A 19,455-nucleotide genomic window follows, 5' to 3' on the forward strand; every position below is an offset into this window, starting at 1 on the left:
AAAAAAACGTGGATAAATGCAAATCCTGTTACAGAAGTCCAACACTTATCCTATGAAAGACTTACCATTTTCTGCAAATTGCATCCTCATATAACAAAATAAACTACAGAATATAACATCATTCATATTTGAATATAATGCCCATTATCAGCTGTCATACTCACTGGTAATCAAGGTTAAAAATCAATTAGGGTTCAGTTATTACTCATTTATATCATTAATTCTCAGTAGAAAAAATACAAAACTAAGGATAAAAACTAATCAATAAAGGACACTTGAACAAAAGCAGTCATAGTGGTCCTCTTGTAGGTTTGTACACATCTGATTTTTTATACCATAATTGAGGAAACTTAAGGATAAATGTCTGGAATCAACAATCATTCAACTGATAATGGAAGCACAAAAAGTTTGTGTTATGTCAGTTTGCTCCTCCAACCAAATTGGCAGTTATACATCCGAACACAGTGAAACATGATTACCGTCAATGCGACAAACTTCTTACTGCCAAATCACCACTGACTAAACTCACACAGCATCACTGATGGAAGATTTTCCTTGGACGGGCTAGCCAGCCTCACAAACCAGTCCTTGAGCGTACCTGGTATGCCCATTGAGTCCTGCATGTGAGTTGTCTTGGAAAGCAGACACAAGAATCCATCAACCTGCTGTGGTACGCTTTAAGTCAAAGTCTGTTCCCTTTAATATGGAAGTGGAAGTATCGTCTACATCAAAGCGCAGCCCTTCTTCCCTTTCTTGGACTTTCTACGAGTCGTTGATGCCCTATCTAGGTTGGGGGAGTTGTGGTCGATGCTGTTTCGGCTCCAGCTGTCGTTGTCGGCATCGTAGTTGAATGCCACCCTGGTTCGTTGGTCCAGTGTCTCATCCCACCAGGATTCAGCGATGTAAACCTCCTCCTGTACAGACAAAAGAGATGACAATGTTTAGAATCATTGTGTGATGGAAATTTCCAATGCAATGTTAACATCAGTATCAGCAACACCTCTCTCTCCTTCTTAAGGTCGCACACTCATTAGAGTGGCAAATCACTTTTCTTTTTATTCTGAGCTGGGATGCCTTTTTGTCTCTTTGTTTTTGTTATTTGTTGTCTTTGTTATTTGTCTCTTCAATCGATGTTTTTGGCACAAATACTGTTACCTTAATGATTTATTTTGTGTCATTGCTGCTAAGAAAGCAAAGCAATGGATGCTTAATTTGGCAACTACAGGACCAATGGCATAAAGTCCCTGCAAAAGGAACCTTGATGCACTGAATAGAAGATATGGTTTTCCATGAATGTCAATCCTGCAGATTAATCCTGCAGGCAATGGTTTAAAAGTTACCAACATAATGATTGTTTGTCATGTATTGGTTAAGAATATCTATTGTAAAAATGTCTGATAATTCTCAATCTTGCTTTATTTCTCACCTGCAGTCTCTGTGGTGATGGCTCTGCTGCTGCACCCGCAGGTTCAGCTGCTGCTCCTTCCTCCTTCTTCTCCTCCTCCTTCTTTTCCTCCTCTTTCTTTTCCTCTTCTTCCTCTGGTTTCTTCTCTAACTGCTGCATCACATCCATCATTTCCTCTGTCATCCTTCCTTCGTTCTTCATCTCATCAACATACGCCTTGAGCTGGTCATCTCCGGACTCTCGGTAGCACACTGTAAATATGAGGAGATATCATCATTTTTAAAAGGTCATGATATATTCCTGGTTACTCTGTTCATCTGATATTACTGAACATACACAAAATTGAAGATAACACTACTGCTTGTGACAGGTATCTTCTGATATTTCACAGTGGTTACAATAATGTTGTAAAAATCGCTATGCGGATGTTTGATTTGTATAAATCGGTCTATTTAGGACCTTTCCTTTGATTACAGGGGGATACTTGATAACTTTCTTCCTTATAGCAATTCCCCAAATTTCTTTACATTTTATGATAACTACTGCTAATTACATTGATGTTGACTTTCTGCTTGTGCAACTTTGAACAATGAAAAGCAAAATGTCATCAATACTTAGAATCAGTAATACCAATAGTTGTATGACATAATATATATATATATTTTGCTTCAATCTCTAGATAAGGGCATCATCCAAACTAATGTTCCACGTACACAAGACTTTGACATGAAGAGAATGGCAGTCCTACCTGCAAGGAACATGTCGGTGATAAGACCAAAGTGCTGGAATTTGATATGAGCACCTCCAGATTTGCGTGCCATGTACCCGTAGAAAGAGTTGGCTGGTTCATAGCTGCGTGCCTGCACTCCGTACACCTAAAAAACATCAAAACATATCTTTAATTGCAAGACTGTGATGTGCCATAACAAGACAAAAATAACAAGAGAAAAGCCATTTTTGACTAATGCATTGTGCTTGCACCTGAATTTAAGATACAATTAAATATAAGCAAAAAACAAAAACAAAGCAAAAACAAAAATAAACAAAATGAAACTGTACTAAAACTCATGGAAAATGCATTCCATGGACATAATTGCGATGGAAGTGGCACATCTTGATTCTATATACATTAAAGCAATGAGTCCGTTGTAGTACAAAGTGTGTAAATATTACAATTAAAAGTATCAGAAAAAAAATTAATTCATATTCTGTATATAGAGTGTCTGCATGTACCCTATGACTTCTGTTTTATCAACATTTTATGATTACTATAATTATTCATCTTTTTTGAGGGGAGGGGACATTACCTTGACTTCCTTGGCAATTAAGTCATCAAGTTCTGCCCTCCAGTCCACCTGTTCAGTGGTGTAAGACTTCTCGTGTGGGACGACATCACCAATGATGACCAGAGCTTTGGCTGCGTCCTCTCGCCAGGACAGATTGTTCGCATGTCTCAAGACCCACTCGTAACACTGGAAGAAAAAAAGTGGATAGTGCAAACTTATGTCAAAAACATGAAAAGTACAGTGTGTACCCGCAAGTTGTTGGAAGGAATAACAGTACAATTACAAACATGATTATATACATAGCACATATCAATTTGTTTTGCTTATAGTCAAAGTAAGACCTATGAACAAAAAAAACACATCATGAGATTTCAAGACATCTTGTTTAATGTGACAGAAATACTTGAACATTTGTTCGTTTTTTGTCTGTTTGTTTGTTTTGTTTTTTGTTTTCTGTCACATATGCATCAGCATTCATTATTTTTAATCAAAGTCTTTGGGAAACAATGTATTTTCTGCTGACCCTACAACACTGAATTTCACTTTCAGAAGTACAGTTCCTATGCCTCTATTCAGTAATGACAGTTACAGTAAATACATCTATAGAACTTATTTCAAAAAGCTATATTGTACAGCAAATACATCTATAGAACTTATTTCGAAAACAGTTTGTGGATTCATTTCCAAGCTAATATGGGAGAAAAAAAAATTGACCAAAAAATTATGTATATCCACCAATGACACTCACAGCAAAGTTTCCTTCCCCTCCACTGCGGTCTGTTTCTGTGACAAAGTTCACAAGGTCAAGAACTTCTGAAGAGAGGTCATGCTTTCTCAGGACATAGATGTGCTGGTCACAGTAGTCTCCATGGGCCATGATACCGATCTGGATGTTGGGAATGTCTGCCAGGAGTTTGGTGACTGAGTGTCGGAGTTTTGCCTGGACCTAAGAAACATATAAATATGCAAACATATACATATGCAAACATATAAATATGCAAACATATAAATATATAAACATACAACTGCATAACTTTATATAATAAATAAAGTTGCCAACTAAATTATGAACAAAACAGATACATGTAATAGAAAAGAAACGCTGGCGCAGTTTGGTTTGGTTATATAGAAAGAAAGACACTGTTACATGCTCTAAAATATACATTTTATGACGATGATAACTTTCTTTTTTATTGACAAAGTTTTTCTGAAGAGGAACTGGGTTTCTATATGTGCCTTGTGGTGATATATTATGCGCAATTTTTTAGTTTGTTTGTTTGTCTGGGTTTTTTTGTGGGAGATATTATGACAGTGCAGTAACAGCATATTAACAGTTTGACTTGTGTCAAGTTAGTTGCTGCAATTGTACATCAATTGCACTATATGTCTTTAATGCAGTGGGTAATGAAGTAGCTAAGCACTTTATGTCAATGATTCTCTGCTGTATCAACACACACCAGGAAGTAGCGAGGTTGGTCGTCCATGATAAAACCTACCGTTGATAACAAAGAGTACATGCTGCCAGTCGTGTCGAAGGAGAATACCACGTCGACTTTACGCTGCGATGTCATGTTGGCAGCAAAGCTGTTCAAAACTTCCTGTATGCAGGGAAACAAAATAAACATTTGACTGTGTGGGGGTTCAGGCAATCAAGTGGTAAACCTTGGTATCTGGTGTGTACAAAATATGATTTTGGAACTTGCATGCATCCCTCATTTTTAATATTTTCCCATTTTTCTTAACAGGAAATAAATACAGAATTTTAATTATTATCATCAACAACAGTAACAGCAACAACTAGAAAAGCACTCAGAGAGCGCAGACCTCCACCAAGCAGCTCATTTCCATCCATACACACATATGCTGAAACTGGCTCTGTTGTCTAATGATAAAGAATCCTTTCTTGTATCTCTTCCTTGTACATGTACTTAAAACAATTCTTGCTGTGCCTTGAGCACATGGTCAGCACTTTAATATGCCCACCTCAAATCCATGCAGCCAGAATGCTCTAGTTTGTTGGGGCTATTTGCCAATGATTTTGATAAAAGAATCCTTCAAAAATTTCTTACAAAGTTCCTGGATTCAGTCAGACAAACAAACCAATGCTCAAAACAACCTTGGCAGAGGTAATAACAAAACCTAGCTTGTCATGATCAATGCACTTGAATACAAGAATTGCAAGACAGGGTTAGACTGGTCAGCACCGTTTCACTAGATTTGTCATCTGATTGCCATTAATTAAAAGGGCTGTTAGCTTGCATGGGAACTGATAATATATCAGAGCTTAAACCACACTGCAAAAGACAAATCAGTCATTCATAAACCAGAAGCAGTCGAGGACGAAATTTCACGAATTGGAACCAACAACCTTTTTTTTTGGCATGCCTCTTTGCTAAGAGTCACTGCCATTCAATACAATGTGTAGACATTCGGCTTTTGCGCACATTTCACTTTGCATCCATGCCAAAATTTCTAGGTTTGTTTTGCCTTTCACTATGTAGATACTGTAAAACGAGAAATATCCGCAGAATAAAACTTTTGCAAATTGGAGCCAATTGTCACTAGCATTACAAAATAATGTTGACAAGAACTTTCACATGCAGTTAAATTTTGCAAATCTTGACTCTCACAAAATTTGTGAAATCAGAATGCATGCAAACATTTCTGGTTCTACAGTAACCTCGACCCCTGAACCATCACTCCACAATAGACTGCCAAACTATGTGCCTAAAACATCTCCCTCCATAATTTAAAAAAAAAATCATTACAAGGGAAAAACAAATTGTGCAAAGAAAGACTGGTTTTGCAAAATGCCTATACCTGCTTATCTTCCTCTGCCATCTCTTCCTCCTCTTCCCCATCTGCTCCGGGCGGACGCTTGACGATCACATCAATCTTTTCTCCATCTTCGAGACAGTCCTCGTAGGCGTAGTTTGACATATTCAGCTCCATTTGACCAATCTTGAAGAAATACAATACAGCCAACATATATGTTACAACTTGAGTATGGGTAGGTTCTTTAAATGTAGCTATCATACCCACAGATGCTTGGTGCAATATGAATGCCGTTTTCAAAATTCTCTCATTTTACCAAACCTGTATCTCTTTCAAAAGCTTCCTGACATGCAACTAAAGAATCAAATGGAGTCATTATTATAATAAGTAGTCCGATCAAAAATGTATGAGATCAGTTTTGAGAGGAGAGAACAAAATAATCTCTCTTCATGGTTGCCGCTTTCACTTGTAAAAAATTAAACTAAAATTTCACATGAATTATAAATTCTGACATGCCTATTGTCTATACACAGACGTGCATGCAGTCATTGAGAGCAATAGTCGGTCTTCAGCCACAATATTATTCTTACTATAATAAGGTTGACATCACTGTCTTAAGACAATTTAAAATATTTATTTAGACACAGATACAATATCATTAAGACGGGATGCATAGAAACCACAAAGGAATTGTTGCTTGGCTTTTATTGCATTGACAAGAGATTATTTCAAAGATTTAATTCAAGACTTCGTAGCAAGGGAGATTCAATTTTCAGATTTAAAAAATGCAGACATCCATACTTGTACAAACGGGTATTCTCAGTGGGTAAGTCTGTCATTGATGTAATATTCAGTATAAGCTGAGATATAATAAGTAACCTTAAACATAAAAGATATACACATTCCTAATTCAATGCAGACCTGTCATGACTTACAAGGGGTGGATCCAGGAATTTCACAAAGAGGGGGTGCCTTTACAAAATAAAAGGGGGTGCATGCACCCCTCCCCCATTTTTTCTTTTTATTTATTTTGTTTTTAGAATAAAGTAAAAGGGGGCGCGCACCCGGTGCACTCCCCCTGAGTCTGCCACTGCTTGCCACCCAACCCCATCCCACTCCTGCCAACATCCCCCACATCCGATGAATTTAAGTGATTAGGAGACTTACCTTGAAAACAATCAGATTTTGGTGCATGTCAGGTTTCTCCTGCAGTAATTTGTTCTTGATTTCAGAGAGGAGAGATGTGTTATAGATCGAAAAGGAAACGATCTCATCCTTTGGCAGTTTCAAGTTCATCTGCAATGTCTGCTTGACAATCATCTGCAAGAAAAAAAATGAACAAAATGATATCATCTTCTTTGAATATGTTGATTTAATCCAAAAAGATGTAAATGTACACTGTTCTTAAAAAAGAAAAGAAATGTAGACATTTTAGAAAAATACGACACCTGTATATGTTGACTCCTATCAAACAATGGTGCCACTACATCACGAAGGTAACACAAAGCTTAATGCTGCATGGCATTACATGAAATTTCTATTTTGTGCAGCAACTACGCCTACAGGTATTCCTGATTGATTTGATACTCAAGAGAATAAACGTTTGATTGTGATTGGATGCCACTTCTGTAAAAATCATTTCATGATCAAACCCTAACACAAAGATAATAATGAACCATGTACATTAATACAGTGCATATCACACCAGATGTAGCCCCTATGCTAACTATACACAGCCCAGTCACTGTGTAAATAGCTATCCCTATGCATATGCTTTAGAAAGAGAAAGGATGGAGTAAGGGAAATGAACAGAAGAGGATCAGAGGAAATATGAAAATAAATTCAATTTTGGAGAACACAGAAACAATTAGTTTTCAGATATCAACATTAATAACCACTGATATTAACTCTAATGGAGTAAATTACTGTAAAACATGATATATTCGCGACATGAATTTTTCGCGAATTGGAGCCGATGGCCTTTTTTGCGGCATGAAATTTTCACGGACTGCCACTGGCATTCAATGCATATAGTGTAGAAAAGAACTTTCGCGTGCATTTTAATTTCGCGAATCTTTGCGCTCGCGAAATTCGCGAAATTAAAATGCACGCGAATATTTCTCGTTTTACAGTACTGTGCAATACACGACATGCATGCATGGGCATTCTATATAGACAGAATTGAGAGAGAGAGATAAAGAGGTAGAGATAAAGTGAGAGATATAGATAGGGAGAGCTAGGAACATTGGAATATCTGCAAGGAAGCAATTATGTTTACAGATCACTATGCCTACACTAAATGACTTATAAGGTGTAAAAACGTGGATTTTTAGGCGATTTTTATATGCATTAATTAGTCCACAGTAGAGCAGCTACTGCCGCTTCCGGTATATAAAATACGCTACTATTCACTTGGGTGCGGTTACCGGCAGGGGTCATGACTTGGCTGGCCTAGAATGAGCGAGCTCATGATTGTAATAGTACAATAGTATACTGGCGGCTGCAAGAGTGACAATGACATGCATTGAAATATTAACATTTCAAAATTCTTGAAGAATCAAATATGACAACAATTACCTTGACTTTCAGTACTGTTTCCACCCGGATTCCATAATCTCGGACAGTTTTGCTTCTCTTCAGCGTCTTGCCATCGAACCTCAACGTTACTTCTTCCGCGGGTGCTTTCTCCTCCGCAGCTGCTTTTTGGCACAGCTCGGCGACGGTCGTGCCGTAGGGTACGGGGAACTTAACGGTACGACCGCTGGTCAGCTTGATGTTTACGTCGACTGTACTAGACGGCATTGTCGGAGCCATGGTTTCACGGCAAGATTTGTTGACTCTTCAAATCTTAGTAAAGAGAAAAGGATTTACAATCGCGGGTTATATTCCTGCTTGGTAGGATCCTAGATGGTTACGCTGGCCAGTGTTTGGAGCTTGTCACTGTTCACAGCTACGGTGGCTCGCTTTTAACAACACCGTTGACTTCCGCACTATGGGTGTGTTTTATACTCGTCAGACGAGACTATTTTGGTCGGCCGTTCGAAGTGATGTAATGTTCTAAAAATAGTATCACACGTACTTCCCCGACTCCAACAGTACGATGTAGCAGAGAACATGCACATACACGATCCAGGGAATGGTAACACACTCTTGCACGTTTCAGATTTAGAACAATTTGAGACAAAGTCTAGAGGTAATATAGAAAACGGGAGAAAAGAAGAAGAAAAAGATGAAGATTTAGAAGAAATGAGGAAGAAGACAAATAGGAGAAGGGGTAGGAAAAGAGAAAGATGAAGAGAAGACCTGGGATTGCCAGAGCTGGCATTTTATTGTGCTCCAACAGTATGCAAAGGTATTGGTGCGTCAGCTGCACTAGTCTTTGTGCACTATGTCAGACTAGACCGTTTCATGAAAGTTGTCAGCGCTGACAAGTTGTCAGTCTCTAAGTGACCAGAGCATCTCAGCCAATCAAAACCAAGGATTTTGCTGAAATTGTCAGAGACTGACAACTTGTCAGCGCTGACTAAATTGATGAAACACCCCCCTGGTCGCTACATTGAAAGTTGACTGTACAATCATGCAAATAAAAGAAAAATAGTGATTTCAGGTGTTCTCTTAAAGTTTGCATCATAGGCTATATAGAACGAGCAAGAATCAACTGTATAAAGACATGCAATGTTACTGCCTTAAAAGTTCTTTCGAAAAATTGCTGTTCAATGGGTTTTGTTTTGGGTTTTTTGTTTTGTTTTGTTTTGATATGTTTTTTGTTTGCTTGTCAGCCGATGAAACTCGGAAGCGACATCAGAATTGATATTTTTGGCGCCCCTCCCCCTAGTTTTCGGAATTCCTGGATCAGCCCCTGAAAAGTGAAGTACAATGTAGTAGATATATACCTTGAAAATGTTGAAAAAGATGTGTGGTCATGCTGTAATGAAACCAACATTGTACTCTCCATCTTCAAAACATGGCAGCATATATGGACCCCGTAATTCGACCATGTACATGGCCACCTCCCTGATTCGACTCACAACCGGGACCCATAATAACTATACAGTATACAATGCCCGTTATCCCTCGTGGTCGTAGCCCATGATGAGCCTCATCCACTGATATGCTGTTTCATGGTTTGTTTTTTACAGGGAGGTGGTCACCTCCCTGGTTTATAGGAGCTGCTGAAGGAAGGGGGTTGGGAAAGCTGCAGCTTTTACTCTTTTTGCTCTAAAAAATGAAAATGAAAATAAAAGATAATAGGGAAAAATCACAACAGTGAAAATAACTTTGGGTTTCTGGAGATTATTCTAGAGATCCAAGCATTAGCTTTAATCATCAATGTTTCCCTTTCCAGTTTGTTTTTCTTTTTGTGGGTGATCAAATCACTCATAAATCCTCTACATTATAAGTGGTACTTTGTGACCATCGTCAGAATGATGTTGGAGTATAGACAATCTTATCATGAGTCTTTAATCTGAACCGCGAGATGGTACGAGTTGATTCTATTGCACTTGCTCGTCATAATTATAAAGACCCTTAACAAACCCATAAAATAAGTTCAAACGTCTTTTATGATGAAAGGCACTTTTAAGTAGGCCTACAATTATTCCTAAACAACATCATGGGCGAAAGAGTTAAAAAATATGTCTTTAACTTTTGTAGGCATATTTTTTTTAGACACATGCAAAATGATGGCATGAATATTCATTGCCATACGCAGTGGCGGATCCAGGCAGGGGCGCACCGGGCGCGCCCCCTTCAATAACAAGAAAAAGGGGGAGCGTGCGCCCCCTCCCCCGTTAACTTTGTAATGGCGCCCCCCCCCCCCCTCCCCCCCCCCCCCTTTTACGGAATTCCTGGATCCGCCCCTGATATACACTCACAGTCATGACGCAGCTTGCTGCCTGAGAGCCGCTTTTGACGATCCCAAAGCAATGAAGTGTTTATATGGTTGAATTACGTGATTACATGATAAACGATGAGTAGTCTTCCCCACCATTGATTAAGAATTAAGTGCCTACAATCTTCTGCTATCTTGATCATGTGAAATCTCCTTTCTTCTGTTTTTTTTTTCCTTCTTAGGTACTCTTAATAGAAAAATAAGGACTATAAATCACCGTTCTGACTCAAGAAAAAACAAGACACGACTTTGACCCTGTTATTGTATATCAACTTATGCTTTATTAGGACATAAAGTAATTTCTGTATACAAGTATATTTTTGTTTTGCTTTTTTAGCAAAGCATCGCATAGAGGTACACATTATTTAATGCAAAAAAAAAATGAAATAAATAATAAAGACCACATCATACTTTCCCGAAAAATGATGAAACATTACAATATTGCTTTCAGTTGGAACATTATGAAACGGTATACATATAGTCATTTTCTGGGAGAGAAATGAGAACGGCAAAAGATGTGTACCATAGCAATGTAAATCATGATAAATATAAGGCTTACTGCTGTACAGAAAGCAGACATTCATCTGAAGAATGCTTTCATATTAAATATACATGTATTAAAAATATTAACCACCTCAATAATAAACGGCATGTTACTGTTAAGTCGATAAAAATGTATATTGTAACTTTAACACAGTCTATGCAAACACATTCATATACAATATACATACAAAAATGAAAGACTAAAGATACGACATAATGCAGGATTTATTAAATGGCAAGACTTATATTCTCACATTGAGAATGTGTACTCTTCAAATGAAAGCAAACTAAACATTCCAAGTATACAATCGATTGACTTATAAGCATCAAGCACATACCACAAAATAATATGCGCTTAGTTTATTATTGGAGGATGATTTGTAATAGGTTGACACGACAGTTGCTCCTGCGACAATGACGAAAGACGTTTCGTGACGAATGTACAGTTACAATCAGTAATGCCGTGTGGTGGGAGAATGAGAATTTGTAGTGTCTGTATGTGTTTATGTGTGTGAGAGTCACTTATTGGATGATGAAGAGATGATTGTGTGTATGTGTTTGTGAGTGTACCTGTGTTTGCGCGTGCGTGTATGTCTGTGAGAGAGAGAGAGGGAGGGGAAAGATGTGAATACAATGTTTATAAGAAAAGGAAGTAACCGCATGGGTCCCTTTTATTCAGTTTATGTTTATTCGTCACGTACAGTGTGTTCAATGTAGTGAATGTAATATATTTTATAATGAATAATGTTGTAAATGATGTCAATTGTTATTTTTTAAATAGTGATGAATGATTTGAAAATTGTAAATACTTTCTTTTTTAATCACGTATGTATTGTGTGAACAATACTAATGTTGCAATTCAGCCTTTTAGCTGCGAGAACATTTCATCTAATAAACCATACCAACCATGCAACCAACAACTGTTTGTGGGTAGAATTTGTGTTTGGCTTAAAGAGATATTTCATATGGGAACATTGTCGCAGGAGTAAATGAGGATTGTCATGTAACCGATTTCTAAAACAGCATTTGTATATAATACAGTATTCACATTGATGGTAAAGAAAAAAGACGCTTCGTGTCGAAGAATTTTCCGGAATGTTCTATCTAATCTGATCACAAATAGTAACACGACTACACCTGGAAGATGAAATTTGCACTGTTTCTGTATGTCCACAATCATTCAATTCTTTTTATCTGTATATATCCACTATGGTCAACTATTGCCCTAGCTGTGTCACTTTCTTATACCTGCATATAACCTTATCTGGATTCTATATTATGTGACTGGTTAGCCTTCACAAAGGGTAACTCTGAATGAGTTACAGGAAGTGTTGTTAAGGCTAGCAGGAAATTATCAGGGTATTTGATTGCTACATGTCACTGAGCAAAACTTTTGAGACTATGAGAGTACAGTGCACAATGCACTTCAGCGCAAGTGACCGGTATGAATAGATGATAGAGGTAATACAGCGGTACATGGTTGGATGGTACATGTATCAACATACACATGAATGGAAGAGCATAATGAAAAATGTGCGTATACATCCAACAGTAAACTTAGTATATACAGTGCATCTTGAGCATTTTTTTCTCTTTTTCCTCTTTTATTGTTTATCATTTATGATATACATGTACGTCAATAAATAACATTTCTATAGTCCTTATACATACGCAATGAATTTATGTTTCAAGAAATCTAAGAAGATCAATCACCTAACCGAAGAAACTTATTTAAATTAGCATGGCATTTTTGGTTCGTATATTTATAATACATTTATATTTTACATCTTATTTTTCGCATGATTTTGATATAACGTTGTGTTATTTGCTTAGTGGCTATGTTTCGAATATAATGTTGATAATTTTTTGATGTTGTTTTTTTCCGTGATTTATGTCATTCTATATTTCGTTGTGAAATACGAGAAATAGATATACATATTAAAAAAAAAAAACATAAGTCATAATAATTGTCATGTCAAACTCTTCTTGACCAGGGGTATCTAAGTCAAGGTATATATTATATATGCATTTAGGGCCTATAATGTCCCCCTGACCAGAGATATTACAAGGACTATCTACATTAGAATGCATTCCTCCTTCAACTGTCCACATTTATTGCGGATCGTTGCTCCTCTACCCACGTGGATTCGGCGCCAGACGTCTCTCTTAGCGTTGTAGGTGAATCGCGGGCGGGTCTCTTGATCCAGATTCTGGTCCCACCATGGCTTTTTAATGTAAGCCTCCTCCTGGATAAACAAACAAACAAGGTGATGATTTTTATAATCACCATCAGCATTGCAAACATGCCCATCATTTCCCTTCTTTAAAAGAATGGCGAATAAATGTCTTTTCTTGGGCTTGTTGGGGTTTATTGTATAAGATGTGTGTGTGTGTGTGTATCATGGAGTGTGATGGTTAGTGCTTTCCTTTAGATGTATAAATGCGCCAGTTTTCTGTGTATGCATTTTGCCACAAACACTTGTACAGACCGTATACCTTAATACAATGTAATTCATTAAACGAAAGATATGGTTTCCAACAAAATAAAGTAATTTCTAAAGGAAATGGCTTTAATTGATCTGCATATCATTGTCTGGAATGGGTTGGGTATTAAATGAGAGTTTGTTGTGAAAATGCCGGATATTTCCCGCGGGATGTTTGAATTTCTTACCTGTGGTTTCCGTGGCGATGGTTCAGCCGCTGCATCCGCAGGTTCAGCTGTTGCCTCTTCAACTTTCTTCTCCTCCTCCTTCTCCTCCTCCTCCTTCTTTTCCTCCTCCTTCTCTTCCTCTTCTTCCTCTGGTTTCTTCTCTAACTGCTGCATCACATCCATCATTTCCTCGGTCATCCTTCCCTCATTTTTCACCTCATCAACATAAGCTTTGAGTTGCGCATCGCCGGACTCCCTATAGCACACTACAACAATAAACAAAATAAAATTGTCAAAGGTTATAATGTATAATCATTTTATTTTGTGTATTAAAAACAGTCCCTATATAGATGCTCACCCAACGCCACCATCGGTAGAAGTAAAATCATATGATAATTATATCATTGCATTGATGAGTCGACTGACATCAGTGTTGGTCTTTTGTATATAAGTTTGTAGAAATTGCTATAATGGCTGTTCGACTTGCATCAGCCTCACTTGAGGATCTTACGTTTGTTTTTATGGATTATTTTAAGCGTTGTAATGAAATTCACTCAAAAAAACACTCGGCATCAATTCAATATTTATCCATTTTGTTTCCGAACAACTCGTGCCCAAAAACAGTCGATAAGGTTTTATGGATCTAATATTTGGAACTCCGGAATTCCGGAAAATCTTAAAAAGCTGCCTCTGAACAATTCTAAGAAAAAAAAAATCGATATGCTCTCTTGCCTTCTCCTCATTTTAGTCAAAATAGGAAATATGAATTACATTTTTTTTATCATGCATTTTACATGAGCTGCAATCGGTAATGTCTTCTCGTACTATTTACACGTATTTTTGTATTCTCGTTCTATACCTCGTTTTTTTTTTTTTTTTTTACATATTTATTTTTGATCTGCACATTAAAAACAAAACAAAACAAATAGAAACATCCAAAGGAACGACGCATTGTTACAAGTTTATCAGAATAGAATTGCGGTCTTACCTGCAAGGAACATGTCGGTGATAAGCCCAAATTGCTGGAATTTGATATGAGCACCACCAGATTTGCGCGCAATGTACCCGTAGAAAGAATCGGCTGGATCATGGTCTTTTACCTGCACTCCGTACACCTGTAAAACAACAAAACTTGATTTAATTGTAAGAATCAGGTTTGCCTTATACGTGAATAATTACCATCAATGTCTCGCTCATGCATGTTGTATAAGCTTCAAACAATCTCATGACATTAAAGAAAAAGCAGTGAGCCATGCAGTCTAGTAGTTATCTAATTCATGTAAAGTGTTTTGAAAGTATACCATGAAGGAATTGGAAATAAAGTGCACTTATACTCTGTATACTTATACATGTTGTAATGTGCCGACACTGGAACTCTCCATAACACCCATAGTATCCGTATATTGTGGTGCGTGTGTACGCGCGCGTGTGTGTTGGGGGATGGGGGTTACCTTGACTTCCTTGGCGATTAAGTCATCAAGTTCTGCCCTCCAGTCCACCTGTTCAGTGGTGTAAGACTTCTCGTGTGGGACGACATCACCGATGATGACCAGAGCTTTGGCTGCGTCCTCACGCCAGGACAGATTGTTCGCATGTCTCAAGACCCACTCGTAACACTGAAAGATAAAAGTGGATATTGTGCAAACTAATGTCAAAAACATGAAAAGTATTTGCAAGTTGTTGTAAGGAATTTCAGTATAACAAATGTGATCATATACATAACATAGCCACAAAAAAAAAAAATGATTTGTTTTACTTATAGTCAAAGTAAGTCCTCTGGACCAAAACACATCATGATATTTCATATACCATGTTGTTTAATGTGACAGAAATCAGGGGCAGATCCAGAAAAAGTGGATTGTGCGATACCATCGAAAAAAGGGGGCATGGGAAGTTATGTAAATCATTGCAGGTTTGCCCAGATGAATTGCCAATAATTAGGTACTCATGCTTGCGCTTTTGATAATGTTTTATATCAAAATCAATATATCTGATAAAAACACGTCATGTGGATTATCACATGAAATATCATTATACTATCACACTACATGCAATTGCACAGGATACAATTCTAATATTTATCAACATGAATATCATAGCTACACACACATACATACACACACGTATAATACACACACACGAGTATATATCATACAAAGAGAGAACGTTTATTTTTCTGTGATTTTTTTCGCTCCCTTTTCTTTTTTTTTAATTCAGATGTTTGTGGTACTAAAGTGTATAAGGGGTAATAAAGTATAATACCACTGTTGCATACACACATACATTATCATACAATATATATATATATATATATATATATATATATATATATATATTATACAAAGAGAGAGGGAGAGAATTTTTTTCTTTTTTTCTCTCTCTCTCTCTTCTTTTATTTTTATTTCTCTCTTTTTTGGGGGGGAGGATTGGGCAAAAGATAATCTCCAAAAGCAGAGACAAATGTGGGGTTTTATTTGACTTGAAAATACTCCTTAGGGCTTTTTACACTTGCAAATTTTTGCTTAGTCCCGTACCAACGGTGGGGCTAAGGGGGGGGGGGGGGGGGCTTAGCCCCACCGTTGGTACCGGACTTTCCTTAGCCCACTTTCTGTTTACACTTGTTTTTGCCAAAGTGGGCTAGCCCCACCGATTTGAGTCCCGTACTATCTGGCCCTGTAAAACTGTAGCAGGGTTAGCACCGCAATTGCGGTGCCAAGCAAGTGAGTGTAAACAGAACGAAAAAAATAATCCGGGGCTAAGCGACGGAGACGAAGTCCGACCCCCACTGACCAATCAGAAACGAGATAATCAAGTGCTGCCGGTGCGTGTGTGTACGTGTACAGTGCACAGCGTAATCATGAATATTCATGTGGTTTGGAAAGTACCGGACTAAGAAATACGAGTGTAAAAAGGTCAATTTTCTCCTTAGCCCCGGACAAGAGCTTAGTACGGGACTAATTGGCGAGTGTAAAAAGCTGAAAAAATTGGTACGGGACTAACGATAGTTCTGGGTCAGAGAAAGTAAGGGGTTAAGAAACACAAGTGTAAAAAGGGCTTATTATTTTAATGTTCTGTATTCTCTTTTTTTATTAAATGGGAAGAAAAACTATCCTACCACTGAAACTCACCGCATAACATCCTTCTCCTAGAGTGCGGTCCGTTTCCGTGACAAAATTCACGAGGTCGCTGACATTGGAGGAGAGATCATGCTTCCTCAGGACGTAAAACTTCTGGTCACAGTAGTCTCCATGAGCCATGATTCCAATCTGGATGTTGGGAATATCTGCCAGGAGTTTGGTGACTGACTGACGGATTCGTTCTTTGACCTGAAAACATAAAACATATAATATGGTATAGATGATAGATACAGAAACATATTGACGCATGCTACATGAATATATGCATACATAATAATATGTACAAACGTGTATATGAAACATATATTTTCACATACACATAACATTTAAATAGATATTCATTATTGCTTATTGTAGATTTGAGAGCTGTGATATAAGCACGACTTTCCAAAGATATAGGTGGTCTTGTATAAGACACTGCAAAGGCACAAAGTCACCTCCTTTTCTTTTCTTTTCTTTTCTTTTCTTTTCTTTTTTTCCTTGGGTGGTTTATCGTGACAATATAAATATACAATGTGTATGTATAAATGTATATATTATACGTGATAGGTATATATATATATATATATATATATATATATATATATATATTATGATAAGAAAGGATGACGAAGTAGGGTGGTAATGCATTTTACTCCAACAGTGCTGTTTATTCAGACCAATTTTCGACGAATACATTCGTCTTCCTCAGGGTCGACAATGACAATTCTGGAAGTCATTGTCGACCCTGGGGAAGACGAATGTATTCGTCGAAAATTTGGTCTGAATAAATAGCACTGTTGGACTGAAATGCATTACCACCCTACTTCGTCATCTTTTCTGTACTGGTACCAACACGCGGACTACAAGTATCATAATATATATAATATATATATATATATATATATATATATATATATATATATATATGTGTGTGTGTGTGTGTGTGTGTGTGTCTGTGTGTGTGTATACGTATTGTATTGTATTGTATTGATTCTCAGTGATTTAATTCAGATACACACCACGTGTGAATATTTGTCTCGTTGATGTACAATTATATCATCGTTTATTGCTCACGTCATCAACAAAAATACTGCAACAGTTAACATAACATCAAAATCCAAGCCTAATATTATAATGATTCTGACTGCTCTGACAAATATAGTCGCTAGTAAAAATTGATACATTATAAGTCGTTAATGCAATTGGATCCCTGAAGTATGAATATTAAGCACTTGCAGCTATATCATTGTAGAGGATCAATAAACAACAGGAAGTAATAGCAAGCTGGGTCGTCCTGGAGGTCGTCCTCGACCAACCTACCGTCGATAACAAAAAGTACATGCTACAGGTCGTGTCGAAGGAAAATACTACGTCGACTTTACGCTGCGATGTCATGTTGGCAGCAAAGCTGTTCAAAACTTCCTGTACGCAGGGAAACAAAATAAACATTTTACTTTGTAACAGTTTAGGTAATTGTATATGATTGTGCAGTGTATATATATGTTATATATATATATATATATATATATATATATGTATATATACATATATATAATTGTGAATTGATTATCAATATATTTCATCTTTTTTAACAGTTCTTCCAATGTGTATGCACAAGTGTATTTGATTTAATTTCAAAATTCTGTTTATCAGATGTCATTCTTGCTTTCTGAATAATGAGAGTGTAGTTTTATATCATATTTGAAGAATCATTGTTTGATTATGTATGTGATTACGAAATGAAAATGTACAAAATTCTGCAATGCAGCCATCTCCACGGCTGCAAATTAATTCTTAATAAAGCATCTTGCGTCCAGTTTTTCCATTGGTTAATAGACTACTTTTGGATTAAGATGTATTTGGAGTTATGAAATGATCCTATCGAACCAGATAATTGTTTTTAACTTCCACCTTCGCAAGAGGAACAGCCCATCCTCGTGAACATCATTTTATTACAGGCTAGCATTGGCTTGATAGAACGTTGTACCGACTCATGTGCACAATTCACAGGAAGTTCCTTTCATATCTCCTTGAAGAAGAAGATATCCTCATCATCCACCCGACCTATATATATGAATAATGACAATAATATGAATTTATATTGCGCTAAATCCACTCTGTAAGGTGCTCAAAGCGCGTACCTATTATTACCCCGGTCTCTATAGATACATTATTTCCCGCCCATTACTCATGAATAGACTTCCAAACTACCTGAATGCTACGTAAAAATCTGAACAACAACAACAAGAAAACTAGCACAAGAAACAAACTGTGCAAAGAAAATCTAGTTTCACACATCGCCCACCTGCTTTTTCTCCTCTTCCATTTCTTCTCCCTCCTCTTCCCCATCTTCTCCGGGTGGATCCTTTACGTGGATTACATCAATTTTTTCTCCATCTTCGAGACAATCTTCATAGGCGTAGTTTGATAGATTCAGGTCCATGTCACCCATCTTGAAGATAAATACAGCGGACAAGTTGTAATTTCACAAATTTGCCATCACATTAATGGTGACACAGGGAAATAGAGCTGCCATATTTAATGATACGTTATAGCAAGTATTTCTGTCACATGATGTCAATTCATTAACTTACAATAAATCTGTCTTCTTGAATTCTGCTCATGACTGACTATCTCATCCCAAGTTATACCATGCCAATAGGTAGACTGAATTTCGTTCCATTTATCTTTCATTCCAATAAAAGTATGATATACAATCATTAAAAAATATTTTAAATGAATGAAAAATATTTCAAACATTTACAACTATTCATAAGTAAATTGTT

General features: G+C 37.1%; 2 protein-coding genes across 2 annotated transcripts; both read right to left on the minus strand.

Annotated features, from left to right (window-relative positions):
- Positions 1-722: 722 nt before the first annotated feature.
- LOC139709630 (uncharacterized) lies at positions 723-8,437 on the minus strand. Its single transcript, XM_071621588.1, has 9 exons — positions 8,044-8,437; positions 6,634-6,786; positions 5,512-5,652; positions 4,188-4,289; positions 3,440-3,637; positions 2,713-2,877; positions 2,154-2,280; positions 1,427-1,656; positions 723-914 (listed from the first exon to the last, which is right to left on the minus strand). The coding sequence occupies exons 1-9, from the start codon at positions 8,278-8,280 to the stop codon at positions 723-725; spliced, it is 1,545 nt and encodes a 514-aa protein (XP_071477689.1). The 5' UTR covers positions 8,281-8,437.
- A 4,538-nt stretch (positions 8,438-12,975) lies between these two features.
- LOC139709631 (uncharacterized) lies at positions 12,976-19,127 on the minus strand. Its single transcript, XM_071621589.1, has 7 exons — positions 18,975-19,127; positions 17,990-18,091; positions 16,679-16,876; positions 15,002-15,166; positions 14,539-14,665; positions 13,572-13,816; positions 12,976-13,146 (listed from the first exon to the last, which is right to left on the minus strand). Exons 1-7 carry the CDS (start codon positions 19,119-19,121, stop codon positions 12,976-12,978), a joined length of 1,155 nt encoding a protein of 384 aa, XP_071477690.1. The 5' UTR covers positions 19,122-19,127.
- Between the last annotated feature and the right edge of the window lie 328 nt (positions 19,128-19,455).

The sequence above is a fragment of the Diadema antillarum genome, unplaced genomic scaffold (assembly GCF_040938485.1).
Source record: "Diadema antillarum isolate AM-2024a unplaced genomic scaffold, OU_Dant_1.0 seq00001455_RagTag, whole genome shotgun sequence".
NCBI lineage: Eukaryota > Metazoa > Echinodermata > Echinoidea > Diadematoida > Diadematidae > Diadema > Diadema antillarum.

Bases quoted from the DNA above. Each gene is read 5' to 3' on its own strand.
- LOC139709630 (XM_071621588.1), bottom strand. From the start codon at position 8,280: ATGGCTCCGACAATGCCGTCTAGTACAGTCGACGTAAACATCAAGCTG. The intron at 4,290-5,511 runs GTATAGGCATTT...CCCTGCATACAG, and splicing joins TGGCAGAGGAAGATAAGCAG to GAAGTTTTGAACAGCTTTGC. The intron at 3,638-4,187 runs GTAGGTTTTATC...TATGTTTCTTAG, and splicing joins TGTACTCTTTGTTATCAACG to GTCCAGGCAAAACTCCGACA.
- LOC139709631 (XM_071621589.1), bottom strand. From the start codon at position 19,121: ATGGGTGACATGGACCTGAATCTATCAAACTACGCCTATGAAGATTGT. The intron at 16,877-17,989 runs GTAGGTTGGTCG...TTATGTTTTCAG, and splicing joins TGTACTTTTTGTTATCGACG to GTCAAAGAACGAATCCGTCA. The intron at 13,817-14,538 runs GTAAGACCGCAA...TTATTGTTGTAG, and splicing joins CACCGACATGTTCCTTGCAG to TGTGCTATAGGGAGTCCGGC.